Raw genomic sequence first — 24,374 nt, 5'->3', positions numbered from 1 at the left:
TACAGTTAACAATATTATCAGACGTTCCTCAGAACAGTAAAAAAAATCAACAATTATCACTTAAAGACATAACTTACAAACTTGTCTAAACAATCTTAAACATGCAGGCCAAACTGTTAGTGTTTAAAAACGAATGTTTAACTGTTATGTTATACGCTTTTGAACAACACTAAATATTATGTATGCTGTAAAAAATGATGTGATCTAAACATATCACATATGAAAGTACATATAAAAAATTAAAATAAAAGTCACACATTTAGAGTTTTAAATTGATTGTGTACACACAAGAGCGTAATACTTTATAAAGCATATCTTGCAACTGCTTTCTATAATTACGAAAAACTAGCAGAAAATGTGTTTTACAAAAGCGATACGTTCACTATAAGATTCCATTCTTTTATATACTTAACACATGATATCAAACTAACCTCTATAGGTTCTATACGTTCACTATAAGATTCCATTCTTTTATATACTTAACACATGATATCAAACAAACCTCTATAGGTGAAAACTAAAATTAATCGTAACGAAATAAAACTATCGCATTTTCTGATGTTGTTGTTGTGTGTAGTTATGCACAAAGTTACACAATGGGCTATCTGTGCTCTGCCCACCACGGGTATCGAAATCCGGTTTCTAGCGTTGTAAGTCCGCAGACATACCGCTGTGCCACTGGGGGGAGCCTCATTTTTTGGAAAAATCGCAAAAGAAGGCAAGCTTGTATGTTTGTTATTTGTTGTGGAATTTTGCGCAAAGTTACATAAAGGGTTATCTGCGCATAGCCTTCCATACTTTTGAACTTACAGTCCAGGAGGAAGGTAGCCAATCAAAAGCACCTACTGCCAAGTTATTGGGCTACTTTTGAACAGTGGGATTTTACCATCTATCTTAAAACACCCCCACGGCTCAAAATTGCGAGTCTTGGGATTTTTGTGGCAACTAGACGTGTACCATAAATTCTTGGATTCATGGTCGAGGCATATCATCCACCAGCCATACCCGGCCCATTAAATTAGACCTTGTAGTTTTATTGTAAATATGCTATAGCAGCTTGTTCTCTATTAAATAAAATATATCCCTCCCTAATGTGTTCTTTATTCGCAAAGTCACTGTTACGTTCATGACAGTAAAAGACGCATAGGGTAGGAAACTTTAGTAAATCGCATTAAAAAGGCGATAAAATTCTTTGTGTACTCGATTATAAAAAACACTACATTAATACTGAGTATTTCAGCAAAGGTCTTTTGTAGGTTACGAACACTGGCTACGTACTGAGAAAATACTTTAGTTAGTCTTGTGTAGACTTTATTTTACACAACCGCCTTTTAACTCTTGTATAGCATTGAGTTTTGAACATATTTACTTTTGTAGCCAGATATAGCAAACCTGTTTTGTTCTCTTGCGCTAACATATTTTGGAACAAGCAAAAGTACCGGTCACCAGTGACAGGAAAAGTTTAAATTAATCTAGCAAAAGTACCCGTCCCCAATGACAGGAAAAGTTTCAGTTAATCTAGCAAAAGTGACGGGAAAAGTTTAAGTGAATCTACAAACTTAAATTATTTCATGGACTTTAAAAAGGTTAATTGTGTTGCAATTTTGGTTTCACTCAGAGCCAAAGCTCTGAGCTACTTATACCGCCCACCACATAAAAGTAATTGTTGAGCATTTCAGTCATACTAAGAGCCGCTCAACAATAACATACGGTAAACCTACATTCTTATTCTCTAAGTTACGTCACATTTTGAAATGTTAATGATACTGTGATTAATTCCTAACATTTTAGTCTAGAATATCCTACTTGCGAAATGAAATTTGACATCAACATTATTCATGCTTGTTCGTCCGTCATTTCAAAATTGAATGTTGGGCTTTGCCTGCGTGCGCAGCATTTCAAACACAGCGCTCGGACAGACACCACGCTTCGCAATATATATAAGATGTAAAGCATATTTGCTTATATTGAATAAGAAATCCCATATAATGGTCAGATGGTCTTGCAGCTTCAGGCTACATAAGTGAATGTTATTTATTTAATTAGACTGATGAGAACTGTTATAGTTGGAAATTGTTATACTCAGCTGATCAGTGTACGGGATTTGTTACACAATATAAGAATGTATGTTTCATATATTTCAACAAAGTTACTCATATCAGTAAGATATACTGAAAATATATTGAGAAAATACATTAAATAACATTAAGTGGAATATTTTTGTACAGCCAAAACGCTTTGTTTACGAATCCTTGTTATTTGTACTGCTTGGCTGAACTATGTGAACCAAAGTATACTACTGCACCTTTCAGCGAAACATACCTTACCAGCTCTTTATTTTTAAACAGGCTTCTATTACAAGTGCATATTTGCTATTAATATATCGCAAGTCCTCAGTTTTTGTGTTCCTCTGTTGAAAGACTACATTTCTCTCCTAACCAGCAGTTACGATTCTTATTTGACTGTCTCAAACGTCTCTACTTTTTTCTGTCGGAAGATTTATTTAAAAATAACGTTATGTCTTGAATATACTGAGAGGGAGTTTGTTCACGATTCACGTTAATTATTAGCAAAAAAAACTGAATGCTACTATCGGGATAGATCTTTCAAACAGCTTTAAACGGAAAAAAAGGGGAGACGATTGAACGCTTCAGTGATTGTAAATGCTCGTATATTTTTATTTTAACATTTTGGCTTGACACTCAGTTTATTCACATGGTTGAAATCTTCTGATAAACGACGGATAATTATAATATATTTCCACAACAATTTATACTTCAGACTAATAAATATTCTCGTAAAACACACAAAAAAACATTAGGAATATTTTTTCGTAAGTTAGATTATGGTCTTTTATTAGTTTAGAATCTCTGTCACAGATTTCATTGACACTGTTATTTAAAGGTGGAAGATGATGGTGTAAATTCATTTTGTAAAATTAATAGTAAACTCTTCACTGAATAAGTTCGTCGTAATCACATAATTTTTCGAAACCATATGTTCATGCCCCCCAGTGACACAGCGGTATGTCTGCGGACTTACAACGCTAGAAACCGGATTTCGATACCCGTGATGAGCAGAGCACAGATAGCCCACTGTGTAGCTTAGTGCTTAATTTCAAACAAACATATATTCATAATATTTTTGCAACTGAATTGTATTACTAGTCCTTTACTGAGGTTCTGTTGAGCATATTCAGCTGGTACTCATTAGCTGTGGTCTCCTATGTTCTTTTGAGCAGTTCTTTATAATGGGCAAAACATAACACTGTTAAAATTTAATTCAATTGTGGACCTCACCGGTACTGAACGATAATTTGAAGATTAAGTGTTAGTATATATATATATATATATATTTTTTAAGATATAAACAAAATACTTTTTTCAGTAAGAAGAAAATATCAGAGGTATATTTTGTTTTAAACGCTTGAATTGTAAGGATTAGAGTCAAGAGGACATTCTTGTCTATCTAGCTAGTTCAGTGTGTTTATAAAATCAACTCAATTAGAGATTTTTACATTCTAGGCTTATGGTTGCTTCTTTTAGCATTGTTGGTTTTCGCATAATGATTAGTATGCCAAGACTTAGAATTCAATGATTCTTGGTTTGCGACTCGTTGCCGCAAAAACGCGTTCCACAATCTGGGGCCATGGGTGCGCTATAATAGTGACGAAAAAATCTCATTGTTCGATCAGACAAGAGAAACCCAAGATTTGATAGAGGGCGCATTGGTTAACTACCTGCTCTCAAGCCTTCCGTTTAAACTAAGGGATAACTATTTAAAGACAGTCGCCACTTGCGTAGCTTTGCGAGAAATTTCGAAACAAACAAATAAACTAAAATAAAATAAAAACGACCATCATTGTAGTGACTGCAAAAGCTCAAGATGAATAAAACCTGTGGTTTTCTTCGTAGCCATTAGATTGAGGACAATAAATAGGAGAAACAAGAAGAAAAAAGTTCACTAATGTTTTGAGCAAAATCAGCGTCACAGAAACGAGCGTACCTTGCACAGAGTTGACTGTAATCTTTACTTATGTCGAATCGTGACACACGTAAATAATGGGATTATATAAGCTTTTGTAAAGAAAAAAAATATATATATGAAGTGTTGTGGAATACTTCCAGACGTTCGAAAAAGAAGTAGAAACGCTAATAAGCAACTTACGTCATCTTTCTTTCTTGTGATTCATTGGTTATTTTTCCTTTCCGGTTCATCTTGTTTCAAGGTAATTAACTTCATATCTCACTAGTTTGTGTTTTTTTTTACTCTTGGATATGTCATATTGTAACCTCAATATATTCTTCTTGTTTTCACCTCCATTTTTTAGCTTTCATAGCTCTTACTTTTCTTTGTTCATTTTTCATTTCCAAGGAACTCAACCCTTCATGTTTTTCATATCCTCTTTATCTTTGTCTTTAATAGTTCTGTAATCTTTCATTTTTCATTTCCAAGGAACTCAACCCCTCATGCTTTTCATATCCTCTTTATCTTTGTCTTTAATAGTTCTGTAATCTTTCATTTTTCATTCTTATTCTTCCCTTCTCAACTAAAATTGGCGTTTCTCTAACTGTTCTTCTGTTTTGGTTTTCTAGTTATCTCTCACAATAATTCTTAATCTACCGTGATTTTTCTGTGTTGTTTTCTTTTCTCTCTTAGATTTAACATCATCCTTTCACTTCTCTCATATCTATAATGTTTATTTTTTTATTTCTTCTCTCTTGTCTTTTAGCTTTCTTTTATCACCTTCGTTTTATTTTAATCTTCTTTTCTCTGACGCATTTAAATTTTCTCTTCTTTACCTAATTCTACATATTTATTTCTGTTCTTTATTTAATATAATAATAATTTTTGCCCTTTTCTCATTTTTCTTCTCCCTTTATTTCAGCCCAGGCGTGGCCAAGTGATTAACGTGCCGGATTAAGGATATAAGTCTTCATGATTCGCTTCCTGCAAAATAGCGTTCCGCACTTTGTAGGATCGTGAGTACATTATACTGAGTGATGGTCAAATCCCACTATTCCATCAGACAAGAGAAGAGCCCCTCAGTGGCACAGCGGTATATCTCTGTACTTAGAACGCTAGAAACCGAGTTTTGATACTGTGATGGGCAGAGCATAGATAGCCCATTGTGTAGCTTTGTGCTTAATTATATATGAAAATAAACAAGAGAAGACCAAAACTTAGCAATGGGTGCTATCGACTAGATAGATGCCTTCCCTTTAGATTATTAGTTCAAAGCTAGGGACGAGTAGCGCGATAGTCCTTGGGTAGCTCTGTGTGAATATCCGAAATATACCTATATTCCTTCGCTCATCTTTAATTATCTTTCATTTTCTTACATTTCCCATATTACTTCCTTTTTCTATTTTCTTTCTTCTCTTTTACAGTTCTTGCCATTTATTTATGACGATTTCATCAATTTCGTTACAACTGTTCTTCCCGTTTTTTAGTTATAGTTATACTTATAGTTAAGGATTTGTACGTTTAGTTTTAGTTACTTATAGTTATTAGTTAAATTTTAGTTATATTTATATGTATAGTTAAGTATTTGTAAGTTTAGTTTAGTACTTATAGTTATTAGTTAAATGTTAGTTATATTTATGTTTATAGTTAAGGATTTGTACCTTTAGTTTTAGTTAGTTATAGTTATTATTCAAACTTTAGTTATAGTTATAGTTAGCAAATAGCCCGATATGGCTTTGCTGTAACAAAATACACACACACACACTCTTTAGGCTAGCCAGCCACCAAAATTGAATGATCAGAAATTGTCATTTACTATGTAATATGTCTATTGATCCTTTCACACACGTGCATAATAGACAAATAGATTCAATACGCTGGATACAAGTTTTAACAAGCTGGTTAAGTTCAACTTCTCTTATGTTAATGAAATTTGTTTAACTATTTCAATTGTAAACGCAAAACACATTTTAATTCAATATATGAACTTCAGTACTAGTTTAGTTTATTCTTAGAAAAACCTAACTACCAACTGTGACACTGGTCCTGTGTTTAGTTTATTCTTAGAAAAACCTAACTACCAACTGTGACACTGGTCCTATGTTTAGTTTATTCTTAGAAAAACTTAACTACCAACTGTGACACTGGTCCTGTGTTTAGTTTATTCTTAGAAAAACTTAACTACCAACTGTGACACTGGTCCTGTGTTTAGTTTATTCTTAGAAAAACCTACTACCAACTGTGACACTGGTCCTGTGTTTAGTTTATTCTTAGAAAAACCTAACTACCAACTGTGACACTGGTCCTGTGTTTAGTTTATTTTTAGAAAAACCTAACTATCCAGTGTGACACTGGTCCTGTGTTTAGTTTATCCTTAGAAAAACTTAACTACCCACTGTGTTTAGTTTATTCTTGGAAAAACCTAACTATCCAGTGTGACACTGGTTCTGTTGCGTTTTCCTTTTGTTAACTTTCCACAAATGTTTAGTCACATACACAGGGATATCAGTTAGACTGCTTGTCCCCAACGCACGTGGATGTAATTTTCGTTATTATTACCGTATCGTTTTACACGTTTATTAATTATAGTTATACTTATTATCAACTGATATGATTTATCTTCGTTAACAGACATTTTTGTCATAGTTATACTTAACAGAAAAAAAAAAACACTTTCTTCAATTCTCTTCCTTCCCAAAATTATCTTATAGCTCCTATTTCCATATTTGTTTTCTTTAATCAATTTTTTTCTGTTACTCATTCTTAGTACTCTTGAAACTTGTTTTTTTTAGTTTCTGCTTATCACGCTGCCGTTCTAATACATTCTTGGCTAGTAGGTATTGTATTTTTCTCTTTCTGCGTCTTGCACGCCCAGCATTTCACGTTCTAGGTAAAAAAATTAATTGAAGTGACAAAAAACACTAAATAAAGATAACATAGATTAGTGAAAGTTTTTATGTGATTTATTGATTGTTGTCTACACATTTTTAAAGTATCTAAATGTGCGCCGGAGTAGGTCCAGCAGCCGGACCAACATTTTGTCACAGTAATTGTAGGGCCTTTTAAACTTTAGCTTATATTTCAAAATTGTTTCTAGGTAAATAGACAGACTGACAGGAATATAGCAGCATGTATGAATCAGCATAACAATGCATAACACATTGCATGTGTAATCTGTAAGAGTACATGCTTGTGCTTGCTTATAAATATGGTGGGTATAAGTGCCAGTGAGCACCTATTTTTGTGAATCATAAAGAAGTGTTTATAAATTATTAATACTTTCAATAAATTATAGTAAAATTAGCATAAAATTCAATCTCAGAGCACCTATTTTTAAAACTCAGACCCCCTCCCCCTAGCTTGCCTTGTACCCTATTCTTAGTTGCTTGACCAATTCAAAATTGCTTCCTCCACCTCTGATATACTTGTAGGCGTTGTACCAGTTGGGTGTAACCGTTTAGTTAATAGTTGTCAATCCACTAGGTTAATCTCTCACTTTATTTTATCTCCTATTGACAAAAGAGTTGCTAGTATACGTCTTTGTGTCAGCATACCAGAAACTCGGGATGCAAATTAATTGTTGACTAAAAAAATACTTCACTAGATTTTTTTATTATATCACAATATTTTTCAATACTAAACATTTTATACCCCTCAAAAAAAGCTGTTGTTTTTGTTTTAAAATGGGCTAACTAAAGTGTCACGACATGTAACATTGTGAAGAAAAACTAACCTACGTTATTGAGTGATAAGTTTGGAACATTAGCCATGCAGCATTCACAACACTCATGTTTCTTTGCTGGCGTGAAAATAATGTCTGGATTATTACTCCGAGTGTATTTTACAGATAAACAAAGAAGCATAATAGCAAATCTAAAAAACAACAACAATCTTTTCTGAGAAAACACTCTAACAGAAGACTTCCATGATAATAAAACGAGTTATTTTTATGCCTATTGCCTTATTTCCTTGTAGGTAAGCTCGTGAATAACAAAGTATATATTCATCTTTGTGAGAACGTGTGTCTGTTTGTTAACCTAAACGATACCTTAGATCTATAATAGACTAAACGGTCAAGTCAGAAACTCCTATCGTTCAAGTGTAGCCGTTTAAACGGACCAGTGTGAAAGTGCACCACGTCTCGAACGAGAGACCCTCAAATTCCAAGTTCGATGGGCTAACCAGTAAGACACATTCAGGCCGACAACTTGTGAAACACTATACGTTTAGAACGTAATATTACTCACTGTCGAAAATTAGGTTAATTTTGTTGGGTATTGGAATAACAATAACACCTAGGTCAACGGTAAATTCTTTGATACAGATTACCGAGTACGAAACATTTTGGAACACGTGATCCAAACGCACTGTAGTAAGAGCAGGTGGTTACGCTAGTTAATAGTTTTCTAACTTTCTGTTGACAAGATTACAAGGTAATTAACAATTCTGTGTTAACTAGTCTAGGTAACACCCTGTACTCAAGCTATACCAAGTTCTTTTTTATCCTTTTCTTCATAGTGGTAATGTTTTTGAGACCGTCTCGAACTAAAACAACCAAATCTAGAACAGCAGCCACGTTCTGGCTACATACAGCAGTACCATGGGCCATTCAGAAGTTCGCTCTGTCTCACTGGGAAACGCCCTTCGCTTCAGTTTCATTCATTCTTGTAGTTTTCTTATTTGAGGTTTCAGTGGCGAACGTCACAGTTGGTGTCTGTCTGGCAGCGCGAGGCTGAAGGACGGCACATTTCGCCCGTCTTGGAACTAGACCTTGCAAGATCAGCGGCGAAAGTGATCAGAGTGTCTGTTCGTCTGTGGGCAAGTACAGTTTTGCGTCACTAGACCTTGAGATCCCTAGCTTTTTACCGTTGCGGACGCCTCCACGCGTCTCATACCTGACGACTGTATTGTTGTCTACTTTTTGCCACCACGGGGCGCGGGCTGTTGGAAAAAGTCGTGCTTTCCGTTTGGTCCACTTCCGGTGGAACGGAGAAAATCACTTGCGCCATCGATCCAGAACTAAATAACCTAATGTACCTGTTAGAGTCAACGTCTAACTGTCTCCTGTTCACTTGTTGAAGTAATAGCTTATGTTTCACTAAGTAGTAAGTTTCTTTGAAGATTTCAGCCATACTTGGAGATAAACAGTGCGAATTCTGTTGGTAGACATGACATACGACTTGGCGATATCGATTTGTTCATTTCTCTGAACTATACGTATTTATACATACGTTTGAAGGTTCTAACCTGGGACCCACGCTAACAGTAGCCGTCTATAAAGATAGGATCGAGCTGAACTGATACGAGCGCGAATCCAGTGGTCTACAATGGTACTAACTTGCATATAGAATTATAGCTTAGGTTTTGAAAGTGGTTGTATTTTCAGGTGTAAATCAACTTTATTGAAATTAGTAATAGTCTCACTGACAGTTGATATGAATTGTTTACACGAAGGAGTTATTTTCATTCGTTTATCACATAAACTTACAAAAATCTTCCAAGTTTTCTTTCCCTCCCTTTTGTTTTGTCAAGAAATGTCATTGTTTGTACGACACGATGACTATGTAGTTAAGGGTTATCAAAAGAGTTCTGAATTTCATGCTTCTAGTAAATCATAAGAAACGTTTAAGTTTTAATTTGATTTTTAAGAAAAAAAATTGAAATGGTACTGCGAAACTCAAAATTAGTCTTTATACTGAGATTATGAGATAATTTTATCTAACTTTTAAGTTGAACAGCTATTCATTGTTTAGTAAATATCTCCTTATTTACGTGAATTGTTTTTGTTTAGTCAGAATCAATAGAATTAATGGATGATGTACAGTTTTATAAATGCTAACTTATATTATATTCTCCCAAATCTATAAGACTAAGGACGAATCTCTGGCGATCCTACTTGTGTCTTCCTGATCTAACTATATTTACAAAAGAATATCTAAAAATGACGAACAGCAGATATTTATTGACTAGGTATCAACTGAAAAAAAGGACTATTAAAGCAAAGTGGTTGCTGAAATTAAATTTTGTCATTAATTTTACTTGTATCTTTCAAACACGTTTATACGAATTCCAAGTGCAATAATGACTATGTCTGCACTGGCCTCTATTTTCAAATATGTCCCGGGATCTCTAAATAATATAAGGAATAATATTCAAATTTATACGTGAGTAGTTGAATAAAATCACAAAGCTCATCTCTTTGACTTTAAATGTTTGTTTTATTTAGTATGCAGAGAACGAGTGATATTTCCAGTTCTGCATTGACTGAAGTTCTCAAGGTGAAATGCATGTGTTTATCCTTCTATTTGTTAACGTACTTATGCATGTTCTGTAACTATATTAATCAATTTCTCTTTTCTTTTTTTAACAGATGAATCAGTTGTGTAAAGTATGTAATGAGCCAGCTGCAGGTTACCACTTTGGTGCTTTTACCTGCGAAGGTTGCAAGGTAAGCATACCAGTTTCATTGTTTTATTATAAATATAAATAAATGTGCAACCTTCTTTTTTAATATTTCCTCATACTGACGTTAACATATAATACGTTTTTTCATGTTTAACTGTAGATTGCCTACAAACATAAATGTCATGCACAAGGCACAAGATCTTCAACAAATATGTTAGACAATACATTTAACATCATAAATACCCATATACAATATCGTTGTATCTGTGGGTTATGTTGTGTTTTATTTGTATGTGGCTGTACATATATAATCGTTTGGAAAGCCACCAGAATGTGTCCAGCATTCAAGTTTCAAATTATATGTGCAACGATTGAGACTTACTAAGTTCCTTAAATGTTTATTATGTAGAGTTTAGTAATAGAATCTCGAATCAAGATCTTGCAAAGTGTATCTTAATAATACCCAGAATCCCCAAGAAATGTTTTAACTACATCAAATTTTACAAGGTAATGGAATATTTAGCTCCTTCTTCCATTCTTGTGAGTTGCTGTTTGGATATCAGTTTCTGCCACATCTTATTGTTTGGTGCATAATTTGCACACACCAAAAACAGCCATGATATAAGTTACATACTAACAAGGACGTAAGAGAGAGAGAGAGAAGACACGGCTGACATGTGAAGTTAGACCTAATACAGATGCAATAAGAAGGTTAAAGTACACTAGTGTAAACTTTTCACACTAAAATAAACTTAATAAAGGAATGAGAAGACAGGTTAACAGGGTTACACCTACATAGGGCAAGATAGGATTAACAGGGTGAAACCTAACATAGAAATAATAAGTGAGTGAAAAGGCGCAGGTGACAATTTTAAACACAAACACAAATCATAATAAGGGAGTGAAAAGGCACAAGTGACAGTTTTACACAATAAACAGATGTAATAAGACATTAAAGACAAAATTGCTTCACACAGAAATAATAATAACAGAATGAGATGACCCAAATAACACCTTTCATTAAACACGTGTATTCTTACCATAATAAGCTGCTTCAGTTGATGTTGAAACTCTTCACACACACACACACAATAACTATAGATTAGTTTAGATAAAGCTGAATTAAGCTTTAACGTACATAAGGTTATTTTGAAGGTTTCTTTTGTCTGAATTCATATTAATCCTAGAATTATCGACGGGGTTTTTAAATGCAAATATAATTGCAGTTAATTTCCCTCTTTGCTGTTGGGCTTTCCTGTGTGTTTTACATAGGAAATTAGTGATTTCACCAACCCAACAGTCAGTTCTTTACATTGAATGTTGTAACTAACAATTATCATACAATACATATATAGACCTCACTGGTAGAATGGTATAGAAACATTGAGAGTTAAAAAAAATTTAATTTTTTACACGTATAGTATTTAGCCTAAAACCGACCAGATTGTTGGTTGTGCGGGATTTCAAGGAGGGAATTGTTTAGTTCTAACTGCAACTGAGTAAATCCTAGTGGAATTCCCATATTTCTTCTTTACTTTTTCCAGTTGACTCATGAAAACCTGGTGCCGTTAATATACGTTTATTTGTTAAAGTATTCTGTTAGATAATTTTGAAATGTGTTCTTTTCGTGTAATCCCTCCGTTACTTCTGATTTCCATTACCTACAGAAATAAAGAAAATTATACGTGTGTGTTTGTATATATATATCGAATTATTAAACTGTAGATGGTGCTGTTCTTTAAATTTTTCTTGATTCTTCCAGCATTTTACTGATGAAACTGTGATTACGTTTATTACTTTTCATTAATCTGTGTCTAGCTGCTCGCCAGCTTTGACATAACCTACACACACACACTGAGACAGTTGCAAACTCAAAGTTTAGAAAGATATTTTGCTTGGCAGACATATTCTATAAACAACATTCCAGCAGAAGTAGATAAATCATTTCAAGTTTAAATACATTTCTTTCAAAAATCTGCAGTCAACTACTTGGGCACTGATTTTATAAAATTTACTTTTTTTTAGAAAAAATGGTATTGTAAGATATATATGTGAAGTTACATAAACAAAAATGGTGCTTAAACGTGTGTTAGCATGCCCGGACTGCGAATTCGAGGACTCGGGGTTCGCATCCCCTTGCCTCTAAAACGCACTCCGTACTTTGGGGCTTTGGATGCGCTATAGGGGCGATAGTTAAATCCTACTGTTCCTTCAGATAAGAATAGCCCAAGAGTTATTGGTGGTTGATGTTCAGTAGTTGATTTTCCTCTTGCCTACGAGTTCAGAATTATTGGCAGATAGCCCTCGTTTAGCTTTACGCGAAACTTCTAAAACAAACTGACAACTAAGGCAATCGTTCATTACAGCCGATTTTAAAATCTTGACGTCACGGATCCACAGACATTGGTTTATCACAAGTTATTAGGTTTTAAAATATTTACACTTCAACGGTATTTGAAGTTGGGCTTTGCTAATAGTAGTGTAGAAAACCTATTTAGTTTCATCGATTGTGTACTTTCTTCTACCACTTGTTTCGTATTCGCAACAAGTTAGGTTAAGTTGAAGTTTATTATTATCGATTTTCTTTGTTAAATGATTATCGTGCACGTAGATTTCTTGTTTTCAGCCCTTTACCACTCTCGTTTTCACTACACGCCTAATGGTCAATATTTGTGGGAGTAAATAATAAGATTCTTTGAAGAAAAATTCACAATCGTATTGTGCAAAACTTCCGTTCTATGCTTTTATCAATATTAAAATTAGAACAACTGATAAACGGTATGTTTTCAATTTGAAAAGTAAGTGAAGAGGCGAGAACTTCTAGTTGTTAAGAAAGCGAATTAAAATTTAAAACTGGCAGAATAATCCTTTGTAGTGGTTTTATGTGCTGCAGAATCATTATAAATATACTTCACGTGGAGAAGACAATCAAACTTTCAAACGTTATCCAGTAAAACTGCTTATTCAAATCACTTATCCACAGATTGGAAATAACTGTAGTTATAAAACGACGTTACAAACTCATGGGTATAGGAATGAGGGATGGAGGAGCAAATCGTTTTACCAAATTTTGATAAGTATTTTTACTTTAGAACACAGAATATTCTATTAGGCAGAATAGCTCGTAAAATATCTGTATAGCTGTGGTCGACAACCTTTCACTAGAACAACAAAATCATGTGAATCAGAAAGATATTCAAACTGTCTTTATATCTTCGAAAACCAAGACATACGTTGGATATTAATTCTGATTAATTTCCATTGTAAAAAGATACTAGCCTAGTTTGTTGTTATTACGGTTGAAAGGTATGTAATGTTTTCCAACAACAACTCTTCGTCTTGCATCGTCGGCTAGCTGCTTGTTCATTTATGTCCACTGCTTTCCAATCATATTCATCTCATATTCCTATATGGTGAATCCACTTCCCTCAGTCCTGATTGTAGAAAAATGTGATATTAAATTAACTACAATTCTAATTTTAATATAAAGTTTAAATGAAAACTGTACAAACACGTCAGTACTTCAAAAGACAGTATATTCAACCATATTCAAGCTATTCACTGAGCGCCATCTTCTAGCATGTTTCAGTATAGTTATTATATTTACATTACGGCAGAAATGAAACTTAAGGTATGTTTAATAAGCAGTAGTTTTGGTCGTGACAAAAGGAAAATATTTAAATAAGCCCATCACATCATGATAATGTATAATATAATCAGACCACTAGATGGGGCTGTTGTGCTGTAGATTTGCTGTAATGGACCCAGGTCTTTCCGCTCTGTTGTTAAAGTGAACCTATAGCCTAAAGATTAAATCAATATAAAAGACTCACAATACGCTGTACAAGGTTACTTATCACTGGTCTCCCGGTGGGTCAGCGGTAAATCGCCAGCAAAACGTTATTTAATTATAATGCTCAAAGTAAGCCAGCATAATTGAACGCTCCTTATATAATGTTTCTCTCTTTAACTGTCTAGTGCAAATTTATATATTCAACATGTGATTCTAGTGTCACATGTAGTTAGCGTTAAGCGTATCTAACATTACCTTGGCCTATATTCTTCGAAGATGGTTCAACAGTTTCATGGTTTGAGTATTGCATTTTTGTTATTTGTGTTTCATAGTATACGACAGATAGCTAGAACTGTCAAGCAGTGTAAGTTATAACTGTGTAGCCTTGGTACAACTGTTATTATTTGTGTTTCATAGTATATGACAGATAGCTAGAACTGTCAAGCAGTGTAAGTTATAACTGTGTAGCCTTGGTACAACTGTTATTATTTGTGTTTCATAGTATATGACAGATAGCTAGAACTGTCAAGCAGTGTAAGTTATAACTGTGTAACCTTGGTACAACTGTTATTATTTGGGTTTCATTGTATACGAGAGACAGCTAGAACTGTCAAGTAGTGTAAGTTATAACTGTGTAGCCTTGGTACAACTGTTATTTGTGTTTCATGGTATACGACAGACAGCTAGAACTGTCAAGTAGTGTAAGTTATAACTGTGCAGCCTTGGTACAACTGTTGTTATTTGTGTTTCATAGTATACGAAAGATAGCTAGAACTGTCAAGCAGTGTAAGTTGTAACGGTGTAGCCTTAGTACAACTGTTGTTATTTGTGTTTCATAGTATACGACAGATAGCTAGAACTGTCAGGAAATGTAAGTTATAACGGTGTAGCCTTGGTACAACTGTTCTTTTTTTTAATTATACATCACCTTCATGAAATGTAAGTTATAACGGTGTAACCTTGGTACAACTGTTTTCTTAATTATACATCACCTCTATGAAAGTGTAAGTTATAACGGTGTAGCCTTGGTACAACTGTTGTTATTTGTGTTTACTGCGCTCCTTAGTTTTTTAATTATACATCACCTTCATGAAATGTAAGTTATAACGGTGTAACCTTGGTACAGCTGTTTTCTTAATTATACATCACCATCAAGAAATGTAAGTTATAACGGTGTAACCTTGGTACAACTGTTTTCTTAATTATACATCACCTCTATGAAATGTAAGTTATAACGGTGTAGCGTTGGTACAACTGTTGTTATTTGTGTTTACTGCGCTCCTTAGTTTTTTAATTATACATCACCATCAAGAAATGTAAGTTGTAATGTAGATCAGTGAGAAAACCTGCATCACAAATATTTTGTTAACAACATCCGGGAAAGAAAGCACGGCTCCCACGAACAGGTGTTCACCTTCACCACTTTAGACCACGTAACACAACACTGTCCACAGACAACCAACACTCTTCAGAATGTCTTAAATTGCTCACGCAGCGTAGCTGTTGAACCCCATTTTTTACGCATGTTTTTGTAACTATGGTGCATTTTGTGTTGAGTTAGGTGAAATAAATGAATGGTACCTGGGAAGCAAAACCAACTACTTTAAACCTAACTACAAACATGCGTACGTAATGTTTTCAGTTTATTTTAGCAGTTGCAGTTATGCTTTAAATACGGCATTTGAAATATAGGCATATTTTGGAATAAAAATAGACTATATGAACTTTTCTGGTGGGTATACGTAAGTCCGCAGACATACCGCTGTGCCACATGGCGAGTGTTTGATGTTTATTATATTTTATGTAGTAACACTGATAACACTGTTAACGCTAGAAACCGGGTTTCGATACCCGTGGTGGGCAGAACACAGGTAGCCCATTGTGTAGCTGTGTGCTTAACTTCAAACATCAAATTTCTTGATAAAAATTGTTTAATTGCTTTCAATAATGTTATTTAATTTTTCTTTGGTTTGTTATATGTATATACATATATACGTCTGTGTGTATGTATGTATATCTATATATAGATGGATCTGTATGTTACAACCCATAAATTTGCAACTGTACTTAAAAAATTATGGGTTCCGGGTTGAACTGTATATTGGGAATTTAACTTTATTCAAATACGAACTCACGTCGTAAAACTAATCTCCAAATTTATTTCTTTATTTCTAACAGAGATATCTTTAATAGTTACCTATAAAATGTATACTGAATTTAAAGTTTAAAAGTGATAGTGATTCAAATTTGTAAAAAAATACGTAACGATATGCTAATTTCGATACCCTAAACTTAGGAGTATATGAAAACAGCATCTTCTTATCTTTGTTAATACAACCATTCAGACAACAATATTATCAACAAGTACGTAACGGGTATGTTGACTTTGATACCATAAACATAGAAGAACATGAAAACAGCATCTTCTTATCTTTGTTAATACAACCATTCAGACAACAATATTATCAACAAGTACGTAACGGGTATGTTGACTTTGATACCATAAACATAGAAGAACATGAAAACAGCATCTTCTTATCTTTGTTAATACAACCATTCAGACAACAATATTATCAACAAGTACGTAACGGGTATGTTGACTTTGATACCATAAACATAGAAGAACATGAAAACAGCATCTTCTTATCTTTGTTGATATTTTAATACAACCATTCAGGCAACAATATCAAAAAATGAAAAGCGTTGCACACGAAAGACAGAGAAATAAAACTATGGTACAAACTGCATTGTGGGAAGGGTAAACGTAGCTTAATGAATGCGTTGAGCATCTACAGAAATAGGACCGTCTGTATATCAAACATCTACAGAAATAGGACCGTCTGTATATCAAACATCTACAGAAATAGAACCCGCTGTATATCGAGCATCTACAGAAATAGGACCGTCTGTATATCAAACATCTACAGAAATAGAACCCGCTGTATATCGAGCATCTACAGAAATAGGACCGTCTGTATATATCAAACATCTACAGAAATAGGACCGTCTGTATATCAAACATCTACAGAAATAGGACCGTCTGTATATCAAACATCTACAGAAATAGAACCCGCTGTATATATTGAATTTAACCAGTATTCGCAAGCAAATTTACATCTGAAAAAAAAACTCCATTAAGAGTAGATACAAGGTTTGCCTACAAGTGATTACGGATGGTTAATGGTAGTTTTAGCTGTGAGTTAAGCTTATATATGTCTATAATGTGTTTTTTTTCTCTCTTCCATTTGTGAGGTTTATAAAAGAGAGGTATATCTCATATACTTGTGAGGTTTATAAAAGAGAGGTTATATCTCATATACTTTGAATCCATGCTGTATGGTTCTTCTGCAAGTAGTATGCAGAGGGTCCTATTTCTGTAGATGTCTTTCTTACCTCACAATGTTGGTGCTATCTTATTCTAATTCTCCATCTTTATATGCGTGTGCTTTTTGTTTTTCGTCTTGTTGTCTAAATAACTGTAAATAATACACATGTGTATAAACATATACATAAACAGTATTACCAATACTTGCAATTGTTACAAAACTGCAATTTAATGGGATATGAAATTAATAAACTGACAAAACACATTTTCTACATTTTTGGAATATTTTCAGAACCATCATTTCGCTATTTCTCTCAATCGGATTCATTTTTGCCAGTGTGATCTTGTTTAAATGTTCTTTAATACAGATTCTTCTATATGGAATTTGATTTTACTTCGTTTCTTCAAATCTTCTGTTAGATTGCACTTAACAAAACAGTTTGCCCATATTACTTTATTCGTCTACAGTTTCTGTATTTGCACTTATCGCAAAATTTTACTGCCAAAATATAATATTTTACGCTCTCACCGCGTTGATAATTGTATACTAATGTTTGTGAGTACGTAAACTCATGTAGGACACAAAAAAGTAAATAAATCCGATTAACGAACATTGATTACCCGACCGGTTTCGGTAGGTAAACTATTCTTCTTCAGGAGAGAAACGGAATAAACGTGTCGGTTCAAACATTTAATACAAGAGGTCTAAGATAATGTTTTAGTTTCATTTAAGTTCTAAGATTTGAAACATTACAGACAAACGTACCCTAATGGAGAAAAGATGTAACCCTTATGTGTTACCTCGTGAGAAACATTAAGATCGATGTACAAAGCCTTAATTGTATCAATCACGTTTGATCAAATTAAAAAGAAAACATTGAACAAGATTTGTGTTTAATTTTTTTATTTTTTTATTTTCCTAAGCAAAGTTTAGTATACTGAGGGTGATTACAGAATCTTCAGGTTATTTGTCAGTCATCATTTTTATTAACTTTAGACAAGTCAGTTTTCTACCAAAATCTTCTTGTTTTGGATTCAGAACCAATCTAAAAAGCTTGAATAAACATTCTCAAAACTAAACTGTTTATACTACATTATGCACGAATGGCAGAGGGCCAGACTGTTTTGCGCTCATATATTGCACAACTTTTAAGAATCTCCTTCACCGAATGTTCCGTTTAAAAGGGTAAAATTATGTCACGTGCCTCATATCTTTGAAGTTAACGCATGAAAAGTCGGCTGTGATGCGAAAGTTCAGTTTTATTTGGCACGCCACATTCTTAATTGACACAACGTGAAAACTAATTGGATCGTGTTAACAACACTGTGATATTTGCGCTTTGTATATTTAGTTTGTCGTATAGAATTCGTTCTGTCATTAAATGATTGATATTTTGACCGTAAGTGCTTAAAGTAATTCCAAGATTAACGGTTACTTATGGTAACGAATAAGAAGAGCGATTGGTTACTGAAGCGACAACCCAAGATGGTGAGATATTGAAAACTGTAGCTGATTTATATGTCTCGTTTGGCTTAGACAGTTTCTCTTCTGCTAGGTACCATCTTTTCTGTCTGGTCTAGACACCAGCTAGGTTGAAGCTGACCCCCACAGAGATCCAGTCTCTCTCTGAACGCACCAGGACTCTTGGAATTTCAGCTTTGCTCCAGGGTCAGCTCTCCTGCATCGCCATATTGTTCCTGAAGTACCTTGGCAAGCTCATCACGTTCTTCTCGCGACATTGAGCGCCATCTGGGATGACCTTAAAGCCCTGCAGGTTTTAGAATGTCGCAGATTTAGAGGTGCAGAGAGAAGCACGCGCGCACGTGTTCTGGCGCTGTTCCTTTTTGGAAGTGGGTTAAACGAGTTGTACATTATATAGTAGTAGCTCAGAGGGACGTGATGCGAACATTGGTTTTATTACTTTGTTTTAGTGAATACTGGCTGAAATTGTGACCTCGAAGCGCACAACCAGATAGGCGGTGCGTAAAAGTAAAAATAATACAACGACTTTCTTTAAAAAAAATCATTGTTTTGTTGTATAATTTTTACTTTGAAATATTCAACGTTGGTTTGTCTATTTGTAGCACAAAGCCACAAAAAAGCTTGTGTGTGTGATGTGCCCACAGGGATCGAACTCACATTTTAGCATTATAAGACCCTAACCTTACCGCTGAACAACAAAGATATAGCATACAATTAGTGATAAAGAGTAAGACGTATTACGAGGCTACTCATATGTGTGGAAAGGTAGATAGGTAATATATATAATCATTTGCATCTGTTTATGCCCCCCAGTGGCTCAGCGGTAAGTCTCAAGGCGTATAACGCTAGAAACCGGGTTTCGATACCTGTGGTGGGCACAGCACAGATAGCCAATTGCGTACCTTTGTGCTTAACTAAAAACAAACAAACCGTTCTAATTTTAAAATGAGGGACTAGAGGGAAGGCATCCAGTCAACTGCACCCACTTCCAACTCTTGGACTATTCTTAACAGCAAAACAAACAAAAGGTGATTTTTTATTTGCTTTCATATCCTTGTTAACACAGAGTTTGATGACACGTTATTCAAGATAACAACTTATCATCGAGTTTACAATAACAACAATATCGATAAGTAAACTGGAATAGACAGTCTATCAAAGAACAACAAGATTACAGCAAAATAATTACAAAAGTAACAATAATCACATGAAATAAATATATATTACACCAACATCAACAGATTAACTTAAATTTATTCTCACTTTTAGTTTTCGGTTGTTTTAGCTCAAAGCTTCAATTATTTACATGACTACAATTCTGTGCAAAAAAAAGATATCAACATGTAGATTTTGTTTTTCACTTATTCTTTCTTCAAAAAGTGAATTCATTTTCTGTGCACTATTTACATACAGTTGTTTACTCACCTTTATAATGATCTCAATTTTCCTTTCCTAGAAGATCAAAATATTTCATAAAGCAGAATATTTTTTTGTTTGTTTATTTTACTTCTATTTCTGGTTCTATTGCTTTATTATAGAACATTCCGATGGTTTAGTACCTTGCGCAGTACAGGACGTTCGGAATACCCATCTTTAGTTTTTGCAGTGGGTACTGATATTATGCTAAAAAATTTACATTATGTATAGAAAACTAAAAGCAGAAGTTTAGAGCTTCACAAAATATATTCAAAAAATTCGATTATATCTCTTACCAACGTAGAATATAGATTCAAATTTAGAATATAGGATAATACGGTTTGAACTTTGCGGTTATTGTGTGTTTCATTCAAGTTATTTCAGTTTCAAATAAAATTCGAAGGTGGGTGAAACCAAAGTTAGATAATTTTATATAAATTTTCTGCTACCAATGTTTAAACAAGGGCCACTTCTTGTTATTTTGTACAGAAGTAACATGTACACTACACTTCATTATTTTTCTTTTCTCCTCCTTCAGTTACAATTTCTATTTAACGTTCTACAAATTCACTTCCTTCCTTCTTAAATCTAAATATCACATTTGCTTAGCTTCTGGTAGCTCAGTGCTAAAACTGAATTATCACAACGATAAAATTCGGGGTTCGATTCCTGCCGTGGGCATAGCGCAGATAGCCTATAATTGCAGGTCTGCGCTTAAACAAACAAATAAACACTGGAGATACTTTGAAGGTTGGTACATCTATCATAGGTATATGTAGTTGTACTTCTTTTCGGCTATCTTTCTTTTTAACTTCGTTTTCATTTCAAGATGTCCGAAACATCGTCAAACTGTGGAAAACACAAAGAATATGACATATGTGTGATGTATGGTTTCAATAGAAAATAAATAATGTCAAAAGTTAAATATCAAGACTAAACATATTCTATCCTCTTTCGTCTGCTTATATTTAGTAAACATAACAGAAAATGTTTTTTGTGACAGTTCTGTGTTACTTACAGGCAGATGAGAACCATGGCTAAGTGTGTTGAGGGCAAATAGTAGAAAGAAATATAAGGTTTACATTTGTGACATATTTTGAGTCATAGTTACTGGTAATGTCTTATATATTTCTTAACTACCCAACAGGAAGCTTAACCTATCACAAGGACTTGCTGAGTATACAGTATGCATCGGGTTGGTGAAGTGTGTAGCATTACTTGGAGCTAGATCTGAACGTCCTTGCCCTACAGGGTGGCTAAAGGGGCGGGGGAAGGAGGTTAGGACAAGAAGCAAACGCTGATTTTCCATACTCAAACATGTTGGGAAGGCGAGGGTTACTTTAAGGGTCACATACTCTAGCTCACAACAGCTTGCACTCATTTCTTATCCATAGTGCACAACACGCCTGCGTCATCATCTTGCCCTACTTTCTTGCACGCGCCGCGAAGGTTAAAACACGCAAGCGTGATGCCATGGTTATCAGAGGGCGTGGGTTATTCATCGTTAAAATAAAAAACAAGCTAAATTATTGTTTCTTGAAGTTTTTTCTCGATCAGCATCAGTTCCACATCAGATAATTCTAATTCTTATCCTTCTGAAGGTGTAATCACCCTGCTGGTTACATCTTCTGTTCAACTATCACCTTTGGCAAGTAAAGGAACATCATAATTATTTTAAACCACTATTTAAGACTAAGAACCCTACTAGTCAGATTAGTTGAAAACATTTGTTTGTACACAGTGCAAGGTGGGCTATCAAAAAAGAAAAAGATTCATATTTATTTAATTATGTCGTAAACTTACTTTGAGCATTTAAACGCACTAACCATTATTTTAAGGTGCAGGATGCATGTTTCTAAACAAGACTGTGGGCTTATAACACTAGAAATCGGGTTTCGATACCCGTAGTGGGCAGAGCACAGATATTCCTTTGTGTAACTTTTTGCTTAACTACAAACAAGAATCTTTGTTTAATTGTTTATCCCTAAGAAGATAATATTAGAATAGCAATACATTATTTGCTCGTATTTAGTTTTTGTTAAAGTCTAGTGTAAACACAATTAATCGCAACAATGAGAACTAACTTTTAATTAATTGTTACAATATAGTATCCAATCTGTATAAAAGCCAGTGTGTTTCTCTTAACACTTGAAGTAGGAGGAGTCATAAAAGCCAAAATGTATTTATCCAGATAGAATAGTTCGATTACTGTCTGCTCATTACGAATTTAGTGACGGGGTGGAAGAGGGCCGCGAGGAAAGGAGTTCCGTGAAATCTTATAAGTGTAATAAGTGTTAGTATAATAAGCCTAAAGTAAAGACATAGTGTGGGGTTACCTAGAATCAAGTGCACCAAATTTATCATGAAAGCAAAAATATCGATTTATTTTTAAACTTAAATCGTTTCTGAATTAAACTATTTTCTGTTATATCAGCAACGTTTTTAATGAAAAACACATCGCTTTAATCAACGGAGACTCTAAATTAAGAAATCTGTATAAATATAATAGTACTGTTCATGTAACTACTTCGCAGGGTGTGGATGGATCTTCACCAAAATTGGTATGGAGGTCCATTTATTTATCTTTCTTTAAATTGACTCCTTTATTTGATCCTCTGCCTAGCTGTTAATGTATGTTCATATAATCACCACTCTGTTTATCCACGCATATAACTAACTATCCTTTATTTATACGTATCTACTTATTCACCCACCTCTTCCTCTATCTATCTATCCATCCATCTTTCTCTTCCGTTTATCCAGCTACTTCCTCTTTCTTTTCACCTATTCGTTCATTTGTTAACCTAGTCACTCTTTCCTAACATTCCATTTGTCCATCTCATTCCCGCCGGGTATCGATTTCTCTTATCAGTTGTTTATCCATTCACTTATTCATTTCCTTTGTCTTGTTTGTATTGATTTATTTATCTCTGTTTGGCTATGCATTCGTCGGCTTACTCCAGTCTTTGTTTCTGTCAGTTAGCGAAAATAAAATTATAAAAATTGTCTTCTCATTTACCTACATATCCATTTAATACTCGTGGAATTCATTTGCAGACAAACCTCGATTTCCTATATCCCATACAGGACTCTGTGAAACATTGACCTAATTCGATTTCCTATATCCCATACAGGGCTCTGTGAAACATTGACCTAATTTGGTTCGTGTACATTCTTAGTCTTGAAATCAGTTCACTCTCGAAGAGCCCTACATTGTATACTATCCTCCCAACATCACTGTTCTATTTGTTGGGGATTTCTAGGCCGATTTGAACCGCTGTAGTGCCTCATGCAAACACGAAGGGGAGTTGATGCTCAAGTTTTAGGGAAGTCGTGAGTACAAAGTTATCTTTGGGTGCTAATATTTTCTTAGTACAGGTGACGTCTCACAAAGAACAAATTTAACTTAACATTTCTTTTTCACTATACGCACCGAGTATGGCATAGCCTGCTTGAAAGACAAGTAACATCTGCGATTCATAATAGTTTCTCTGAAAATCATAAGGGAGGAATAAAACCTCGTGTCCTTTACATAATAAAAACAGCTCAGCCTTACAAGTACCATGAGGGCGACTTTTCAGATTAGTAAGACAGACTTATGGGTCAAGTATTCGTACATAAAAGTTAACAATAAATACCATCGTTATTGGAATTAATCCCACTAATTACTCCTAGAATCCTCCGTGTATTTGACACAGAAAATTAGTGATGGTACCTACTTTTTGGTACACTTGTTTACAGTGAATGCTGCAACAGGCAAAAACATGAAATTCTTCGGTATGTGTAGATCCATCTGTTGTGAATGGCATACAAGCAAAAATATGAAATTACTCGGTCTGTGTAGATCCATCTGTTGTGAATGGCATACAAGCAAAAACATGAAATTACTCGGTACTGGTGTAGGATCCATCTGTTGTGAATGGACATTCATAGAACGAAAGTAGTAACTACGTCGTAGGTGTGGAGACTCTTGTGTTGAGAGTGAT

The 24,374-nt window shown here is 34.3% G+C and overlaps 1 protein-coding gene across 1 annotated transcript in view; it reads left to right on the top strand.

Moving 5' to 3' along the window:
- LOC106458999 (nuclear receptor subfamily 1 group D member 2-like) overlaps positions 1 to 24,374 on the top strand; it is a 52,179-nt gene that overhangs the window by 9,768 nt on the left and 18,037 nt on the right. The window contains exon 2 of the mRNA XM_022385369.1: positions 10,337 to 10,414. Coding sequence (XP_022241077.1) covers positions 10,337 to 10,414 — 78 coding nt within the window. The remainder of the gene's footprint in view (positions 1 to 10,336; positions 10,415 to 24,374) is intronic.

This window comes from Limulus polyphemus, unplaced genomic scaffold, assembly GCF_000517525.1.
Source record: "Limulus polyphemus unplaced genomic scaffold, Limulus_polyphemus-2.1.2 Scaffold544, whole genome shotgun sequence".
Lineage (NCBI taxonomy): Eukaryota > Metazoa > Arthropoda > Merostomata > Xiphosura > Limulidae > Limulus > Limulus polyphemus.
Note: the sequence above shows the minus strand (reverse complement) of the source record. Positions and strands in the feature narration are given on the sequence as shown.